The sequence below is a fragment of the Bombus flavifrons genome, chromosome 12 (genome assembly GCF_040668555.2).
Source record: "Bombus flavifrons isolate JBK064 chromosome 12, iyBomFlav1_principal, whole genome shotgun sequence".
NCBI classification, from domain to species: Eukaryota; Metazoa; Arthropoda; class Insecta; order Hymenoptera; family Apidae; genus Bombus; species Bombus flavifrons.
The window spans coordinates 4,045,072-4,065,834 of NC_138453.1; the positions used below are offsets into that span (position 1 = coordinate 4,045,072).

The 20,763-nt window shown below is 38.7% G+C and overlaps 1 protein-coding gene across 3 annotated transcripts in view; it reads left to right on the forward strand.

The window, feature by feature from the left end:
* Positions 1-20,763, forward strand: part of pdm3 (POU-domain protein pdm3) — a 211,425-nt gene that overhangs the window by 9,437 nt on the left and 181,225 nt on the right. For all 3 annotated transcript variants that reach the window (XM_069125136.1, XM_069125138.1, XM_069125137.1), the window contains exon 2: positions 8,136-8,431. In XM_069125136.1, the coding sequence (XP_068981237.1) occupies positions 8,165-8,431 (267 nt within the window). In that variant the 5' untranslated portion in view covers positions 8,136-8,164. The remainder of the gene's footprint in view (positions 1-8,135; positions 8,432-20,763) is intronic.

The window sequence follows — 20,763 nt, forward strand, 5'->3', positions numbered from 1 at the left end:
TCGAAATCGTCTTTTAAAATTTCAACTTTTCTCGAAGCGTGTAAACAAAGCAATCATTTGGCGTGAAAGCATCGTGCTTAACCACAAACGTTTCCCGCAAATCCCGTATCTTGGGGCGTCCCAACGTCAATTCGAAGATCCCTTTGGATAGCCAATTTATGGCGAGTCGTGAGATCGAAGATCCGTTGCGTTTACGCACATTCGTCCGGTTGTATGCATCCTCGTCGAGGCGTTCGCACAGTCGCATTAGCAGGCCTGTATTGGGTTTAATCCTTGCGTTTCGTGACTCGGAACAAAGCCCCTCGGATTTCTGACGGAATGGTATCGCACGGAACGACCATTACCTCGGGCGGCACTTAGCCGCCGCGCTTACCTACATACGCGCGTTAAAGATTAATTCGAATCACTCGATACCAACTGGAGACTGCAGGGGAAGGAAACTCGATTCAGCAGCACGATGACTACTGTGTTCCGATCGAATACGTTGCTATAGTGCTGTTTTTGAGCGTTTAGCGAACAAGCTCGACGATGATATAAGGGACAGAGATCCTTTCATTGCTTTGGGGTTGCGCTTTCGAGTTGCCGGAAGGGCGATCCAGGGATCGAGGGGTTAAACGAGTCGAGTCGGTGAAAGGAATGGAAAGGTTCGAGTTTGACACGCCACTGTGTGAAGTCGCATATTTGATATCTTGCAGGTTTGAGTTTGTTGAGCGATATTTGGGTAGAGATTTGCTTTTTTAAGAAATGTGACTTTGGAGACGTGTGGCTTTTTTATTTATTGACATTGGTGTTTAGAGAAGATGAAGAAGAAATGTAGAAAATTGTGAACTAGATTGTATTTTGCATAGATTGAGACATCGATTGGAAGACTCAAGATTGGAGACAAGATTGGATGTTGGAAGACTCAATGTTAGGAAAAGTTGACAAGAATATTAGATCTAGTTACTTTGACATTTTTAAAGTGTAGAAAGGAAGAAATTTAAATCTAGCAAGCAGCACATAAATTATTGCATAATAAATTGTTTTCTGCAAGCCATAAAGACGCGAAAATATTTGCAAAAGAGAATTTTCTCATCCAATGCAATATTTTTCTAGTCAATTACTCCACTCTACTCCGCATAAAGGGGAGTACCGAATCTGTAGAAACAAAAAAGGCCTTGCACAAATATCGCAATTGCCTTTGTCAGCCTCGGTTCCACCAAATCATTTCATACACAGGGAAACGCGTTTTAAGCTTCCTTTTTACTCGGCCTCTTTAGCATTATGAGCACGGTCAGGCGCCACAAAGCCGCGATTATGCGTTGCCATTAGACCGGTCGATTGATTACGGGATCGTGCAAAAAAAAGAGAAAGAGAGAAAGAAAAGAAGCCAGCAAGGACAATGTCGCGATGGGCGGTTGCCAACTGGTCCCGCTGAGATCATTTTATTGGCCGTGTTTCAAGTAGTAGGGTTACCCATACCGGCTTCTTCTACTTCCTCCCTCTCACTTGCACCTTTTCTTTTTCTTTTGCCCTTTAGTAGACAGCCTTGTACTTTCATCGAGCAATTCGTGCCCCTTCTTTTTTTCTCGATGGTACAGAGATTTTGGTATTAGTCGATTTGCTTCCCGCTGAAGACAACCAGTCTTTTATCAGGAGCATGAGTATCGGTTAATTCTCGTTGACAGGTGCTATGATCGACGAGAGGGGTTGCCTGTTGGAAATAAGAAGACCATTCAGGAAATTTTTATGCTTTATTCGAATATATAGGTGTGCATACTTTTTATATTTTTTACAAATTTTGTGGAATGAAATAAGTAATACTTCGGGTATCCTATTTGATAAATATTTTTGACGATTATCATGTGACTAGTGTATTTTATGAAACTATTTTACGAAATTACGACGCTTCGAGTAGTTATCGCACACGTTTGTATATATCCGCAGCTTGATATTTTGCTTATTTTATATCAAAGATATCTTACACCGGAATATATATCTTAGTTTACAATTACATGGCAGAATATTAAATATTCGGACTACTTTCCTGAAGTTGCAAAATTTGACACCATGATAATCATTTGAAGCTTCCACTATAATTTTTTAAATAGAATTTCCATTTCGATTTCTTTTATCCATAATTCTTCTCTAAAACTATAAAATTTTGCACGTAACAATCATTCGAAGGCTCCATACATATAGTTTCGTAGATCAAATTTCCATTCGTATCTCCTTCAATTACGATTCTTTTCCAAAACAGTTCCCAAAATCTCGCACTAAGACTTCTCGCTCGAAGTTTTATTATAATTTCTCAAATAAGAGAAAACAGACTTCTCTAACATCACGAAACGACGTCATCCCTAAATTCCTAAACCTAATGTTCTCATGGATGGTACCATCCCACAGGCCGGAAATTGAAACGTGACTGTCAAGTGAAGTGTGATGCGTCTATCAGGAAATCGAAGTCACTCGCGATCATCTGCGAAGAAGCCGGGGTATTTGGTGGCATGCTTGGCCATATGGTGATTACCCGCGGTTATTTATAGCGTTGGTGGGCAAGAACGTCCGACGCGGCTCGTGGAAACGGTCCGCGTTTTCGCTACGAATTGGACCGAGCCTAAAATTCTAAAAGCGCGGCGGTCTACGCGCGCGACTCGCTTCATAAATCGAGACCCAGATTTTGGGCGATTTACACGCACCTCCGTGCAACGCCTGAAGCCATGGGTTGTCTCGAGTGTGTGTGGGGGGAGGGAGGGAGAGAGAGAGCAATCTAAACACGTGTACACCTAGTTTAGAAGAAGACAGGGCGATAGATACGTCCATAGGTAGAGAAGCTAGCTAGCTGCTGGCCAGAGGCGCATGGTTGTTTCTAAACACACCTTATCTACTAGCCCCTATAATAAGGTGCGATCTGAGACCGTATATCGTAGCCAGCCACCTACACACACTCGCACGCACCGAGCCAGAGAAGAAGCCAATCCAGCGTAGACACGTTCTCTAAACGTTACCACATACATACGTATAAGTAGGGAGGCAAAGTAGTGGCGGTCAGTTCGAAGGAAAGAGCTACCCGCAATTCTCGGCCGCTTATACGCGGTGTTGTAGGCCACGGAGCGCTTGCAATTACAAGCTGGTCAACATATAATTATCCCCAATGACCATAAATTACCGGATTTTTATGCGCAACATTCTTAATTACCCTTTGAATTAACATCAATCAACCCCCTTAATTGTACGCTGCTGTTGCCGGCGTCGCTGACGCTGCGTTCTCTCTATCTCTCTTTCTTCTTCACTCGTCGCTCGATCATCTCCTCCTCGCACTTTCTTACCGCTCCTTCCCATCCTCCTAACTTCTACTCGCGCTGTTTGGATCCTTCTACGATCTTCGTCTTCCTTCACTCGAGTCGGGAGGATAGCGGTACGATGATAATATGAAAACGCGATATTTGCCCGGAAGCGAGAACGAGAGAGAAATATGCAGAAGGACAAGCAGATAAGAGAGGAGAAGACAATCGAGGGACGAACAGTTGCGTCGATAGTCGCAACGAAATTGGTTAGAGGATCAGTTCTCGGCGGTTAAACGTCTCTGATCGGCGGTTGTGAGAGAAAGGGGTAGAGGTCTCGCGACGGGGTTTGTAACGGCTCGTCGCATAATGCACGCGTTTTAATTGCCTCCCTAGACACTCGACCGATCCTCGTATCAATGGTCCCCGTGTTTTAATTGCATATTCGATTACGTGGACTTTCACCGGCTGATCCCGTCAGCAATTATCGCTCGAGAAGACATGCCAGGATGCACCCGGATGAAAGCGGATACTCGTTGCTCGATCAAGAGAATCGAGCCTCTCCATTTCCCGGGAAAATTGACCGGATTCGTTGCACCACTGGACATCTGTTTCTTCGACGTTAGATTTCAAGAGTTAAAGTTTATGCAAAATGATTTTGTTCGTTCATTTGATGGCTGTTTGAGTACTTCACTGTTGAGTTTCTATTTGTTTAACGATGATGGAATGAGATTTCAGTAATTGCATTATTAGAAAATGTAACTCGAGAATTATAAACTTTATTGTTGCGATGACAATTTTTTTATGAGAGTCAAATTCTTTATTACCAAGAAAACTGTGCAACTACTTGTACTATCGTGCTGTCACGTGCACTACGAATAAGCGTGTAGATTATTCAATTCTCAAAACATCGTTAAACCGAGTGAAACTTATCAATTCTAAATTTTATCATTATGGTGATAACTTTGTTACAAACTAAATTTTTTGTCATCAAAAACACTGCAATTATTATATTATTATCTATACTAGCAAGTGTTTCGAGTATTTCTGCTTTTCGTATCTCATTAAATCTATTCTAAAATATTTTGTAATTCATCGATTCTAAAACAATACTGATGACAACTTCGTTTCTTAAGCACCAAATTCTTTATCACCGAAAAAGCAAAAAGGAAAGAAGTCGTGAAGTTATTCCTACCACCACATTATCATACGTATTAACAAGTGTTATTATAAAAGTATTCTTAAATCGATCATATTACCGTACGAAAAATATCTGTGACACGTATATAATTGTCAAAGTGGCGGGTTTACGGTGACGATAAATTTATCGTCGTATCCTGAGACTGAAACGAGATGCCTCTCGAGGTCTGATACGAGTTCGAAACCTGGCAATTTTTAAACTCTGCAGCTCAATGACACCTGAACGATGAACGATCGTAATCACTGTCGATTTCTTCGTCCGTTGTTTTGCAAGGATTCTCCTTCCGTTTCACATATCGCGATTGCAAAAGAGGGGGAGAGGGGAAAATGAACGATGCCGATACGCTAATGAAACCGCACTCTCATTAAAGCATCCAAATCGACGATACTAATTGGCTAGCTTTCGGAATACCCGGCATTATACCTCAGGATGCGATATAATAATCGTTGCGGACGAATTCGGGCCGGACAGCCGGTGGTTAAAGCGTCTAGTAATTTCACGGGCGCAGCCCTAGAGCGATTAATATGATTCCAACGGAAATTAACGACCGCAAACGGAAAAAAGGGAGGCTCGTTGGATGCTCATCTGACCACACGTTCGTCGACAAGCGGTCCTTCGAAATGAAAGGATCGCTTAAGACACGAGCAATTTACTTGCTTTCAAACGAATGATTCGCACTGTAAGATCTTGCCGTAGGATCACGTTAGCACCGAGAAACATTTATGATTTTAGTATTTTCATATTGGTTAACGTGTGATGAGTGACTTTCGTGTGGTTTAGTTTGATTCTATTGGAACATTCTTTCTTATTAATTTAGAGATTACTTTTTAAAAAGATATATATTACAGAAATATGTTACAGATGAACGTTTATAGGAATTTTCATACATGGAGTCCCGATCCTCCAAATTTTCGACACAGAAATTCTTCAACAAGTTGGAACAATTGCCAGGCAGAATGATCATGAAATCGTGCACCTTTCACGAGCAATTAAGCGTCCGCCTATAGGTTCCCAGAAATTCTCACGAATGATGCAATCCCGCGCGTTAATTCTCCGATAACGAGACACAAAACTACGGCAATTACGTGTTACGTAGCGCGTGGATCGTCGGCGTACGTATATAACAGAGTCCAGACGTGTTTCGCAGGCAGTGTGTGTCATTCGTGCGATTCTCAACTGCGATAGAACCGATTCTCTGTTTTGTAGGAAAGAACCTCTATCACGATAGAACGCCGCGTCGTCGACGGTCTCTTTAAAAAAAAAACCCGTCCGAGAAATATTTACACGGGTTGCCATTATAAAACGCCTTTTATGAGGAACAAAGTAGCTGGCGGGCAGAAGGTGCGCCCTTTGACAATAATTTGTCCAGAATAACCGGCTTCACTTTCTCTCTCTCTCCCTCTCCCATTTTCCTCTCTCCTTCGCCCCCCTAGCCCATTCTGCTTCCGCTCGATCATCCATCCAGCCGTTCGTCATAGGTGCCCGGCTTTTAAAAAGTGAAGCGCTGGACTCGGGCCAGCGCAAAAATAGAAGCAGATGTTGTTAGTTGCGTTCAGCAAGTACACGAACCGCGGCTTCGACGACGGATCCCCAAGCTTTTGCCCTAGGGAAGAGATGAAAAAGGGAGGAAGAAAGCGATCGGGGAAAGAGGAAGGTCTAACTGAGGCAGGAAGAAGGAAAGGAGAAAAGGGAAATGTAGAAACAGAGAAAGAAAAGGAAAAGATGGAATAAGGAGGATCACAGGTTTCCTGCAGTTCCTGTCTGGACGGCAGGCTGATCTCATTGCCCTTGAATTCTTACTAACAGACCTCTTAGATAAAAATAATTAGCCAGATAAATGCGAGGTGTCGGTAGGTGGCGAGGGTTTGGCCAGGCTGATTTTATTCTTGAATCCATCGAGAAGCCCCTCTCTCTCTCTCTCTCTCTCTCTCTCTCTGCCCCCCCCTTCGCCCTAACATTTTCGTCTGGTCCCGATGCCATCGACCAAATGTTTTTGCTTTGAAGTCGGCAAGATGAACGGCGGAACCTCCTTCTAATTTCCACTGTCTGCATTCTTAACAGCTGCGCGCAGCACGCTTCGATACGGCTGGCGGGATTCCCGCGTTTAATTAGCATCGTGTTTATGCGTGTCGTCCTACGCCCTTTTAAGTTTCCTGGGGTCCCAAGTTTCCAAATCTATCGAACGCGTCGTTGTTCTCACGCGGTTTTGCGAACTCTTCGAGACGTTCAGTGATAGGCTGCTTCGCGAAGTATAAGGTTCGAGCATATATTTTTTGGTGACTGGTGTTCTGTTCTTCAAAATCGAAGCTTCCTGCGTAGTTTTGGAGATGTGTAGAAACGTTTTGGAACCATGGAGAGATATTGTTAGTAAGAATATATGTGATATTATGTGGCTGATTATATAGTATCTCTAGGTTAGGTTAAACGTCAGTAGGATATTCGTTTGTATCTTTATGAACACGATTAAGGAAATAGAATCTAATAGAGATTTGCTTGATATTCAATGCGTATTATAACAAGTATTATAGTTTGAATAGTTTATATATTTTTACATATTGCATGTATATGAACGCATGTAAATATGTCGTGTTACATACCTATGTCTTATACATATATGCGTGTGTCTCATGCATTTTTAAATTTTGAATTTCCCATAAATGCATAAAAATCTGGAATTTAGTCATCAGAGCATCAATTGCAAGTTATTAGTCTTTTTAACTTTCTTTACTGTATTACATTTCATAATAATAGAGAGGTTATGATTTTTTTCGGAATTTGTGAGATTAATTGACACTTACGTGTTTTATTTGGTAAACATTAATACTATTATATGTACTTATAATGTTTTTAGAATATATTTAGGATTAAATTTGGAAAGAAAGTGTGTTACAAGCATCTTGCATTCAAACATATCGTGCTTGGCGTCAAATATCAGCAATTGTTTACTCACAGCACGCGCATCGTGAAAATTGCGTCGCGTCTCATTGACTCTACATTCGTATGACAAAAGAAAACAAGCCTTTTCTCGAAAATAAAAAAACAATTGAACAAGAAAGAGTGTGTGTATGTAAGTATATAAGGTGTCTAAAAAATAAACGTACATATTCAAACCAATAGTAACATAAAAGTTAAGATAGAAATTTCACATAAAGATTTTGATTGTCATTGATTGTTATTATCAGATCTAAGCCTTTCACTATGAACAAGGTATCTTTGTATATAAGATTTGTCCATATATAGATATAATTACATGTAATTTAAAGCAAAAATGCTGTAAGACTATTGTTGAAAAAAGAGACCGAGTAAGAGAAATTTTTGTAGGTTATTTGTAGGTTTCATTGATTGTTACATTGTTACATTGATTCTCGAATTCGTACGGTTGTGTCGAATTAACAATGCTTTAATCTTGCTGCTGCCTTTAAAATTTTATATCCTAATCTCACTTTTATTTCAGTGAATAAAAAGCAGGCTTGGGACAAGTCTTTGAACATACATCGTAATCCAAAATTGATTTATCAGATCATTATCTGACACATTTCGCCCATCGGCGCATATCGAACCGGGACAAATGATATTCCTGGCATTATGGAATTGGGAACGGGACAGGGGCGCGTGCGGGCGGCGATTTCAACTATTAGATCGGTCCTCAGAGAGTTTTGGTCGATTTGCAGATTACGAGTCCCCGGGATGCAAGGCTGACATGGCAGAGGGTTCGGCCGAGGAGGAACAGAGCAGTACCGCTGCGCCCGCTTCCCCGCCAGCTGATCTTCGCACTCTGAACACCCAATTGTCGCCGCCTTATCACCACCAGTCCCATCTCCAACCTCGTCTTCAGCATCTGCAGCATCCCAACATGTTGGCGACCGCCGTGCCGCCCAGGCACAGCCACAGTATGCTGTCTCATCAGGTGAAAACGGAAGCCGAGTTGGACGCGCCCTGCGACGTGCCATTGAATCTGAAGAGCGAGGTAAGTCCCTATGAATCCTATATATCTCTATTTCTCTCTCGCTCTCTCTCCCTTGCGTTCACTCTACGAACTAATGTACCGTGATCGATTAAGATTCGTTCTAATCAACACGGGAGCAGTCACTTCGTGAAACTCGCAATGCTCGCTAAATAACGCGACGAATTATACGAGAGATTTACTCGTATCGTTCGAGTGGAAGTCGTTCGATTAATAGTTTAGAATATTTAAGGGGATGTATATTAAGCGACGAGGATTGATTTTTTTTTATTACAATTTTCTTTTCTTTTCTATCTAGGTGAGCACGAGTCGCGGATGATTAAGTGATCTTCGATTAAAAATTTGGAGATTCTGAAGTCTTCAAAATTCATTATAATTGGACGGTGTTTAGATTGGAAGATAAAGAAATAGAATTATTGTTAGGATCTAAAAACTATTTAAAGATATTTAATACGTAAGTGGTTTTAGAAATGTTCAAAATTAAGATGTTAGAAATAATAACGATGAATAACAGCTAGAATTTTGTAATTTAGAGAGAAATTATTTAGCTTATATTTAAAGAAATATTATCTGTTTTTCGTTGCATGCAGATGTTTTTATAATTCGAAGCATATTAAAGTCAATAGTTTCGTAATTTGGCTAATTTTGAGAATGAAAGGGAGCGTGAAGATTCCTCCCCCGGTATCCGTGGACTCGCGCAGTCCTAGATAGTTAATAATAAGAAAGACCCTCAGTCGAAACGATCGTCACACTCGTTAGTAACGGTTTTGTGTGTCAATGACAACCAATTGTCTGCTTAAGTAGCTGCCGCGCCGCATCCCAACCTAAATCGGCCAATGGTCTCTCTGACCTGTATATGATTAACGTACAAAACAAAGCGTGTCGAACGACTTCCATGTGGACGATGGGGTCATTGTACCAGTTGATTCTTTCTTCGGGGATTGCACAACGCGTGATACCATTGCTCTATCGTCTATTTAACTGTGCCCCTAAACTTAATATTTAACTAACATCCAACGAAACGATTCTTCGTAAAGGATATGCGAATTTCTTACAACAAATTTTCATTTTACTTTTGTAATTTCCTCAGCATTCATTTGATAAATTGTAATTAGAATCAAATATCCATTCAAATAATTTCTTACAAAAAAATACGCATATTTCTTACAATTCTATAAGCTTTACTGAAGTTTCATACCTATTTCAACATGCAATTGATAAATTGCATATGAAATCAAATTTAACCCTTTGACAGTGCAATAATATTTAGAACTATATCCTCAAGGTTTTTGGATCCTTTTAACTTTCTACAAGCAATAAATTATAATACTCGCGTCATACGTAATAATGTATAAGATTTGAAATTTTTGGTATTATATTCAAAAGCTTATCCAAGTCTCTTGTGTTACATTGTGAAAGGGTTAATATCTATCTACGTAAAATTATATGTAGAATCAAACATAATATTCAGCCAAATAATTTTTTCCACAAAAAGTACGCAAATTTCTTATAATCTTACAATTTCTCCGCAATTCATTGTATAATCGAGCGGTTCATTGCACACGTTATTCGACATATCCGTGAGTCATAGATCACCAAGTTCTAACCGCTTTCTAAGTCTCGTAGCGGAAGAAAAAGACAAAGGCGTTATCGGGTAGTTACTTGTAAATATACCCATATACTTGTACCAATCTAATCTCCATACTCGGTACATACATAGCGAGTCGTTGGAGCATTAAGAGAGCGGCTGACTCTCGGGTTATTACCACAAAACTGCCAGAAAAGGTTGCTCCCGTTAGTACATCGGAGCTCGTGGGAAAATCGTAGCAGATAGAATGTCAAAGTTTCTAACGGGGCTACCACGCCACGGTATGCGACTTCTCCTGCGCGTATATACGACATTTGCCTAAGCGTTTGCATGAAAGACTTCCGCGTTCCACGGTACGGACTAAAGTCTAATCACGGTTTCCAAGTCGCCCCTCCATCGAAATGGCCGCGTCGATCATTTATCAGACTGTAATCTGTATCAAAAGATCAACACTAGATCTTTGGCGATCACGATCTATCGTGCTCTCGTTAACAAGAATACTTCTTTTCTCCTGTCAAGATTATTCGGTTCGGATCTTATTTATCATAGATCGTAATTGTTTATTATAATACTCGGAACACGGGGAAAACGGGCGAAGTATAGGCTCGTTGCATGATCACGAACTGGCCTGAATGTTATTTTGGTGTACGTGGAACGAAGCTAGTTGCGTGCAACGCGCGAAATTAGTATTTATGGGAGGTCTGTTAACGAGAGCCGTTTTGTTCGGTTCGTAAGCGGTGAATTACTTGGCCGCTAGGTATTCGCCAGAGAGGCTAGATTGTAATTCGTATTGATGGCTAAATTTGAGTTAAACAGCTTTGTTTAAAAAGTGAGATATTTTCTTTCGCTTCCTTTTTTGTGGGCTTTCCTTTGCTAGGAATTCTATATTTGAGATTATGTAGGATCAACCGCTAATTATATTTTAGTACAGAGTACTATCATTGTTATTATGGTTAATGGGGAACACAATTTTATTTGTTATTTATTAAACAAAAGAAGACATTTTTTGTCAGATGAGGTTTTTCGGAATCGCACAATAATTTACTGATTAATAATATTGGTGTACAATAAATTACAAGTTGTAGATTATATTGATATCTTCTCCACAATTTTAAAGTTTTACATTATATAAGATAATCACATGATTTGTAAGTTGTAAAATTTCATTCATTTAATTACCAAACTAGAGCTTTTATGACAACCAGTAACTTATAGCTTATGGCTAAAAGTGCTAACCCAATTGTGTAAGTCTTTCATATTAGAAAAAAGAAAAAAATACAATAATGGGAAGTCTGAGGTACCTTAAATGTTCAAATTTCTAAAAATCCTAAAACTACAGATAACACTGTGTCCATCACCGCAATGGGGAGGCCAGCATTAATCCTAATCGTCGTCGTATTCACGCCGGAGCGTTTTATTAAAGTTCGACAAAAGCGCTTCTTTTTTCGCGGACGGGCACGGTTGATTCGTGGCATCACGGGAACGCCCGACAATTCGTCCGTCCAACAATGTACAACAATGATGCCAATTAGCCGACGAAAGAGAATAATAGTATACTAGAAGAGGAATGAGGCGGCGAAGCCTCAGACTAGAGTCTCGAAAACAGCAGTCTCATCCGTTGGTCCACGCTTGGTCTCTGTTCATCCATTACACTATTATCCCCTCGGCAAACATCCAGGATCCATCCGTGGACACTCCACGCATGGACTTAATGCCTCGGCGTCCCGGTCCCCGTAGTCTGAAGAAGGGAGCATGCAATTTACGCGCAAAAGAACTAGGATGTGTTTCATAGCGATGCAAAAAGAAACGCCACTCTCTGCTTAACAGGGTACAGCATACATAATAATGTCGCCAGCGAGTTTCCGCCGGCGGTGGTGCGCTCGCTTGGTGAGATATGAAAAGACCCAGCGAAAAATTGCGATCGTACAGCCGCCGGCTACGATCTTCTTATTTATCGGTGTTAACATGTCAAAGATGCTTAGCTTTTTCTTCTTCCTTTTTGAAGTGTACTCTTCAGAAGGTTCTTAAGATCTTTAATTTATGTTGTTTTTTCTTCTAATTTTACTACTTTACTTATTTTGTAGAATGATTATTGATGAGTGTCCAAAAAGGTGGCGAGATAATGATATATGAAAAATGAACAAATGACCAAAGTAAGCGATTGTTGGATTATTATTTTGTAAGCGTTAGGAATGAAAGGTAGAGAGAATTATGATCATAAAATTATTTATCGGTATTAACATGTGAAAATTGCTTAAATTCTTTTCTTTTTTTTATGGAATATACGCTTGAGAGGTTTCTTAAGACGTTTAATTTACTTCTTTCTCATTTTACATTTTGTTACTTTAGAATTATTATTAATGGATGTTGAAATAGTTGTTTGGTAATTTATAGTTAATATAGGAGTTGAGAATAAAAAGATTAAAAAAAGTTTAAAATTTGAAAATCCTGTTTTTTACAGTGGTGTGATTTTAACTCATCATTGGCAAATTAGATCATTGACGACCAGCGAATAACAGAAGTTTTATTTTGATCGAATGATATTTCAAGTATTTACTTCGATAAGTATTCCAGAACTTTTTCAGACTTTTCGAAAGTTTAAAACAGTAACAAGTTAAATTTATTTGCAAATAGTCTGTATTTTGTTTTACTACTTGTATTGAACATTTTATTGTTTAATTTTAGAAAGATGATTAGGAATGATTCTGTTGGATTAATTCACAATCTTTTTAAGAAAATAGAATTTTGATAAAGTGAAGTGAAAATTTGATAAATTTTAACCAGACCAAAAATAAGTAAAAAAACACGAGTTCAAAAATGATACGTGTTATAAAAGATCTTTTGTCGTCTAGATACTTCCATATTATACTAAAATTCCCCTTTATGACTATTTTATCATACTAAGACTTTCAGAAATTTGAAACCACCAATTGAACTTAATCATCTTTTGATAATTTTCTAACCTGTAATTCGAAAACGTCCCTTCACATAGAACATTAATCGTTTGAACTTCTCGACGCGATAATTATAAATTATTAGACCTCTGAGCGTCGTATTCCAAATGATTCCCTCAATGCCATTATACACATAGTCGTTTCTCTTTTAATTACGGAATATCTTCTTCTCGCGAGAATAATAGATATTCATTAACACTAATAAGTACACCTATACAAATATGCAGTCCTTCAAGGATTTTTCTTTAGAGGCCGTTCGAGAGTAAATGAGCCACTCAACGGAAAAAGACTAATGCTGTGAAGGACTCGTTTGCAAACAGTTACGATCATTGACAATTAGAAACCATAAAAACTCGATGAGAAAGAGTAATCGCGGCTCATTGCTATCGGTCACGGTTTTCTCATGGCCATTCGCGGTTCTGTGTTTCTCCTGATTGTTTTACGCTCTGTAAAATATTACTCGTGTATTTTTGAGCTCTTATTGTTCAATTCTCATAGGGAAATTTCATCAGTAGGGAAATTTAGCGAGGATGGAGAAATATGGAGAAAGATGATACTGGCGAATAGTAAGAACGTTGATTGTTTTGAATTAGTTGGATACTTTTGTTATTGAGAGTTGAAGTGCTCAATTCAGAAAGTCAGAGAAAGATTTTACCAATTTGTGACTATCAGGAGTCTACCGTCTCGAAAATTTTTCTCACGTAAGATCCAAATGACTCATATTAAAGTGAGATACGTGTAGCTAGAAAATACGAAGTTATAGTTAAATTATCAGATCAGAATATCCCATTTTGTTGTAGTTGGCTCTATGAATATCAATGTAATTTGAAATTCAGTAGTTGACATTAGATAAAAGGATTTAAAACAATCCTCCATTCTTAAATCTGTCAAAAAATTCACACTTTTATATATTCGACAATCTTTTAATAATTTTAAAAAGTTTGCATGGGCTATAGACAAGTTTCTTTAGACTTTCATCCAATCAAAGATCTTCCCATCACTACAAAATCATTGTACAATTATAAAAAGGGAGAAAAAACAACGAAGTTCTTGCAACAATCTCGATTTTATCGCAAAATACGTGAAGTCGAAAGTACCCTTCAGAGCATTGAAATCACCGAGCGAGCGGTGTTAAAAAGAAAGAGAAAGAAGGTCCCCTCCCTGCAAATTCGTTAGAAACGACCAGCGCAGCGACTGTCGCGTTGAGATCCAATTTCCCTGCACTCGTACGACCTATGGAACGACTTGAAATAAAATAGAAGCGAGTAGAAAATGCATCGAGTGCCTTCGGCATGGGGTGCCAGCGATCTGCCGGTGGTCGATACGTATCTGCGAGTCAGAGAATCCGGTTAAACATCGAATAGATGCATCGTCACGAACGTGTCTCTCCTTGGATCCTTGGAGAGATTATCGAAGAGAATACACGAGAGTATTACACGTTGAAATATCACGAATAATCGACGACATTCCGGATTTTTGCCAAGAAAGCATCCTTGCACGTGTAGTAACTACAGATTCTTAAATAAATCGGAGAGTTGAAAGTAGAGAGTCGTAGACCCGCGTACAATCTTTGACTTCTTGAAACTTTAAGTACAATAGCCAGCTGTCGATCGAAAGCCATATTTTGTACATGTCACCGTTGTGTTTTTATGATGACTGCTAGGTTGTCATCGGTGATCCATGTGTTACTAAATCTTTTAGATTGATTACAACAAGATAATTTTTATAAACTAACAAATTTTTAACAGTGTGAATGATTTAAAGAACACTGAAAGGAAAGATAGCGCAAATACAACATAACATTTCGCAAAAGTTATATTGCGACTTCGAGGAAGACTTAACTCGGATTCCCAATTTTTGGATTTTTGGAATTTCTTCATTTATAAGTTTCCTACTCATAAACTCATAAACTACTCATAAAGTTCTAAAATTAGCAAGAACTAAAACCAATCTAACCAAAATTATTTTATCTCTATTACCTTTTAATCACGTAATTATAGAAGTATATGGTTAAGAAATGACTTAGTTAACCTACTTAGTCTTTATTAGTCTTTCAACTTAGAGGTGCACCCTCAGAGCACACCATATATTTCTTATGATATTCTATCTTATTTCCAATGAAAAATATATAGATAGGCTGTTACGATCAACAAAATAATCTAACTTCAACTAAACACACGACCAATTCAAAATTATGAAACAAGAAAATTCGTTATATAGCTAGAGCTAAATCCACGTTATTTAAATCGACATTATTCAAGGGTCAATTGAACTTAATGATTTCGAATGGTAGATTCTGATGTTCGGAACCGTTCGATGGATCGACAGGTTGGTGTACGTAGTGGAGGGCCTTAAGGCGCATTCCGCCTTGATGGCCACGAGCCCGGGACCGTAAATGCATCTGTCAAGAAAGTGATTGAAGGCAAACGAGGGGTGCTGGCGCAGCAAACCGGCCCGGCTTCACGTTCGGATCTCATTACCTCTGCTGGCTCATTTCACCGAGTCAATCGGGTTTCGATCGAATTTCACAATTATCGTCGGTTAGCCCAGGACAAGGTTGCGCTCTCCGCGGATTCGATGATTTCGCAGCGGTTCCTGGTTACGGAATGACGATCATTTTCGGATTCTGGCACACGTGAAATCTCTCCAATTCTTAAGCCAGGCAGTAACTGTACGAAAATTCATAAAGTAAATTTTATTGTAGCTTTGGATAGGTATGGATACTTTGGAGCTTGGCTCAATACAGAAAGATAGTAAAATGCCAGTATAAAATGATGTAAAAATGATGTAACGTCAGAGAAGACAGGAATAATATACCTTGTATCTTTAGGCAAAACGTAGTAAATATAGTAAACTGTAAAAGATTATGTCAATATGATTCTGATATATATTGCTTTTCTCTCCGTATTTGGGCAGAAATATATTTGCAAATATATATGATAAAACATTTTGAAGTTGACAATTTATGTGGCATAAAATCGCAAAATATAAAAATGGGCAACTGTACAATAGTGAACACACTTCATTTATTCGCATATATTCTCTTTATATATTTTGTTTACTCGATATTAGTACTATTAATAAAATTGAGAACATTGATTATAATCGTTTATACTCGCATTTTCGGAGATGTTCTCCATTCACCACGTCTATAGCGTGCAATTCGCTACTTTGTGTTTCCAGCTCATCAAGCGACGCCGTTCTTCTTAGAGAAACTTGCTGTCGTTGAAACTTGCCAACTAATTGGTTTACAGACTAAGTAGTTACTCATATTTCAAACGCGACATTGTCTGTTTTGTACGGGCATAAATGAATTTATGGCACGTAACTCTAATTCTCCGCTTCCTTTTGCGCGAATTACTTTCGGAATATCGTCCTAACGAATATTGAAATAGATCGTAAATCACTTGAACCATCGACGATTCTATATAAATACAATGATTAACATTCGACGAATTGAAATGTACATGAAATACGACACGATACCATCGATAATTAGCCAAATGATTCCTCTGTCCTTTCGAGTATTCAAACTTCGAATTCTATAAAGCATCACCGGCGAGTTGACGAACGTCGCTTTATGGATTGGAAAATCTGCGATTTTATGACGCACGATCGTGTGCTTGCCGCTCGCGAAAGGTTTATTCAGCCAATAAAGAATAAAAAAAGGGGAAGAAAGAAAGAGAGGAAAAAATGGAAGGAAGAAAAGAATCGAAAGAAAAAAGGGGGGAAAAAGTGAGAAAAAAGGAAGAATAGGGTATCGCTCGACAAGCGGCGTTCGGTAAAAGCAAGGCAGCCAGAACGACGTCGACGAAAACCTACAAAAAAAGGAAATAAAAAAGAGGAGAACGGGCGAAACGAGAGAAAAAGAGAGAAAGAAAGAACAAGTATTAAGAGCGACGGAGATAGTTAGAGAGAAGTACACAGTGAGAGAAAGGGTGACTATAGGATAGAAAGGGTTGGAAGGGAAGGGTGGAGCGAGAAGGGTGATATCCCGTCGGCCGACGGCTCGTCTATTTCTCCCGCTTGCTATTCGCAGAGTGATGGAATGTTTATCAATAGATTAATCTCGGAGATCGGCGTGCGGCTCCGCACAATCGCTGGACCGGACTCCTCGATTGCGATTAAACATAAAAGTATTATTTCAATCTGGCCCCTCCGCGCTTGCCGTACATTCAGACTCCATCGTTCGCGCTCTTTCCCTCTGTTCATACCATATACCTGTAGATACACATATACAGTGAAGGGAAGGAGAGAGGACCACACAGTATATGTGAGATAAAGAGAGAAACAGAGAAAGAGAGCCGCGGCCGAACATACATCCCCCGATAGATCGGGCATTTTTCCATTAGATTGGAACTTGATTAAATTGAAAATCTGTCAATTTAGGAAAAAGCATCCGACAGCTTATATTGACGGTGGACATTATACGCCAGTGGCCAGGCAACGAGGCAGAGAACTCGTTGGCCTGACAACTCTGCTGTAGATAAAAACCCATCGTCGCGCGAGGACCCCGCCACGGTGGCGGAGCCGTGTGCACCCGGCCCACACGGGCCGCTTTTCCTCTACCGCTTTTTGCTATCCTTTTTGCGTCCTTGTAAAATTAATTGCCGACGCTCTTTGAGGGCGACGCTTCCGTCGCGGCGCGCAGCACCACCAAAACGATCCTCTCCCTCTTCCTACCCTCCGGAAATTCGCTCGCGGTCTGTGTCATTCGTTCAATCTCCATCTGATGCGAATCTCCGCTACGTGAATACCCGCTCATCTTTGAAACCACCAGCCCGATTTCGCTTTTTCTATAACAATTGATCGTGCAGACTTTCTACGTGTCGATGGTGCCAATGATTTTCCATCATTTGTGTATAGCCGTAGGATTCGGCTTGTTTTTGGTGATCTTTTTGAAACGTGTATCTGTAGATTTCAGGCTTTCGGGACTTTCGTTTGGTCGTAACAAGTGTAATTATTCGCAAGTTTTTCATTTTAAAGGAAGCTCGGTTTTTTTTAATTTTGTTCAAAATGGTGATTGCTTTATAATAAAATGAAATGCTAAAGAAAAAGAAACTTTGGTATTTTCATAATAAGTGACACTAATCATAGGTATAATATTTAATAAGGACATTTGCTTCTTTTTAATAATTTGCAATGATTTTGTTCTTTATGTACCTCCGTACAATAGAACATTACTTTCTGATGTACCTACATACGTTCAGTAGAACATTATCTTCTGATGTACCTACGTACAGTAGAACATTATGCCGCTACAATATTGTGTTTCAAAAGCTAATATGCAATAACAAACTTGGTGTTCGTAATTTTCGAAGCTTATAGAATTATCTTGTTGTTTGAAAGCTCCTCAGGTTACCTAATTTCTAACCTGTGAGCTAGATAAAGGAAGTTCTACTACACTGATGGAAAAACTATCGGCATTATATTTTTTTCCATAATGACATCTAAAATCTGAGTTAAGTTTTCTAAAATGTAATTTAAATTTATTATCTATAAATTCCATTAAAAAGTTATAAATATCGCTGCTAGTTATTAATTTGTCATTAATTTACACGTTTTGGTAAAACTTGTATGATATGAAAATCTTATAAAACGAATAAACTTGTAATATCAAATCTTATAAAATAAATTCGACAAAGCATACGGATACTCAATGTACACATTAGTGTATCGTATATATGATTGTAAAGAAGTAAGGATTGGATAACAGAAAACAGAAGATGAAGTATTACGAAGCAATTGTGTCGTAAGTTTAGAACAAAGAATCGTCCTCCGCGACTATTCTTAACTAATTATTAATCAAGGGGCACTCATTGACAAGCTTAAATTCCCCGTACACCGCACACGGAAACAAGAGATTTTCTGCCACGTAGACACCTAATTTGGTATAATCAGTCAAGCCACTATATGTGTGCGTATGTACGTGCAACCGACCAACACAGTGCGTATTTAGTCAGAGATCGTTTCTTAACGAGATTCTAAGAATCCATTTGGAAAATACTTATTAAAACGACGATCCCTCTCGCTGCGAGCGACCAATCAATTACACGCTCGTATAAATCCCCGAGATCGTCGTGAGAATCTTCTCCAAACCCAGCCCATTAAATTCACTTACATATAAAATTATTTATAAATGTCTTATTCATCCACCATCGTTTTTATCGTATTTTCAAACGATTTCTTCATACGCATATGTCACGGACACATGCCATAAAACGAATCGTGTTTTAACTAATCAAGATGTGAAACGTCTAATGGTAATAAAGTTGTTCTTCAGACGCTTATTCTCCGAGTTTTCAATGATATCACAATTATTTGTGGTTGTTTGATTTATTCTTCTTTTGAAATGGTCGCTACAATGTTAATTAGTAATTAGTATTGGGTCGTAAAATTCTTAGCTACTCTTTCATTTTGTACTCAGAATCTTAATAAGACTCGAAATAAAATTCCTATCTTTCCAATTTTCAATCCATTTTAACGGGTAGTTTAGATTTTTTAGTTGATTAAAACGCGATTTGTCTGAATTCTACATCTTATGGTTAAATACAAATATTCTTCAGTTTCTCTTTTCCTCTTTTGCTTTATCAGATTCCTCCTATCGCGATTCCCTTTGTTTATTCTAATTCCTCTTGTATATATCAGGTGGAGGAAAAGAAGGTAATTCGAGCGGGGGCTTAGTTGAGCCGGTAGTCGAGATAATTCGACGATTAGGCGGAACATAAGCCGGATAACATTATCTCGACTGATTTAAAACAGTATCTTGCGAAGGAGCGAAACGCTAAGCACCGCGGGAAACGTGATTGCAATTCGCTTGCCGGCCGTATATGGCACCATTGTCCAAACCAGTTCGATGTTCGCCTCGCAATCGAGAACGTATTACGCTCGCGATAAGGTGTTGCGATTGCGCGAGATATATTTAATTGAAAATGCGGCCCGCCCTAACGATGGTGCCACGCAACCAAAGTCGTACTGTACAGTCGCGGCCCGTTATTAAGTAATTTAAACGGCCAAGATTATACGCACTCTTCTTATGATAATTCACGGATCACGTGTCGGTCGCATGCGTTTTTACATCGCGAGATCCGAGGTGCTTTAAGAGATCCTTGTTTTTTAAACAGGCAAGTATCCAAGCTCGGAAAGGAATTCGATATTTACGAGTTTGGTTTTATTGTGTTAGAATTATTTATTGAAACATAAAGATGTGTGTGTGTGTGTGTGTGTGCGCGCGCGTGCGCGTGAGTTTATTGAGGATAGTTAAATTATGAAAGGATTGAAGGACAAATTCTGATTCTCGATTAAGAGACTTTTTGTTCCTTTTTTATGAGTTTGAAATATATTAAATGTTTCTACGACGGAAGGTCATTTTGATTGTTCTAAAAGATTGATTATTCTTTTAATTTAGTTAAAGCTTCTTTGTAGCGTGTATTTACAGAGATGAATACGAATTGTACGAATACAATTTTATTCTTACTTATAGGAAAAAGCACTTTTATCAAATATAAATCTGATTATTCAAAATATTTTATTACAGCCTAACCGAGATACAATTTTTATTTCATATATTTATTCACTCCAATATATCTCTGTCTCTTCACGTTAAAGATACTTAGTCCTATTATTTCTTAGAACATTCATTCATCCTTGACGAGAGAAGTGGTTCTTCTATAATTCTAATCCAATATTATAGCCAAATTTCTTCGCATACAAAACCAATCTCTTCGAATCACATTTCTCCAAAAATCATCAATGATATTCAAATACATAGACTTACAAAAATTCACCTTTAA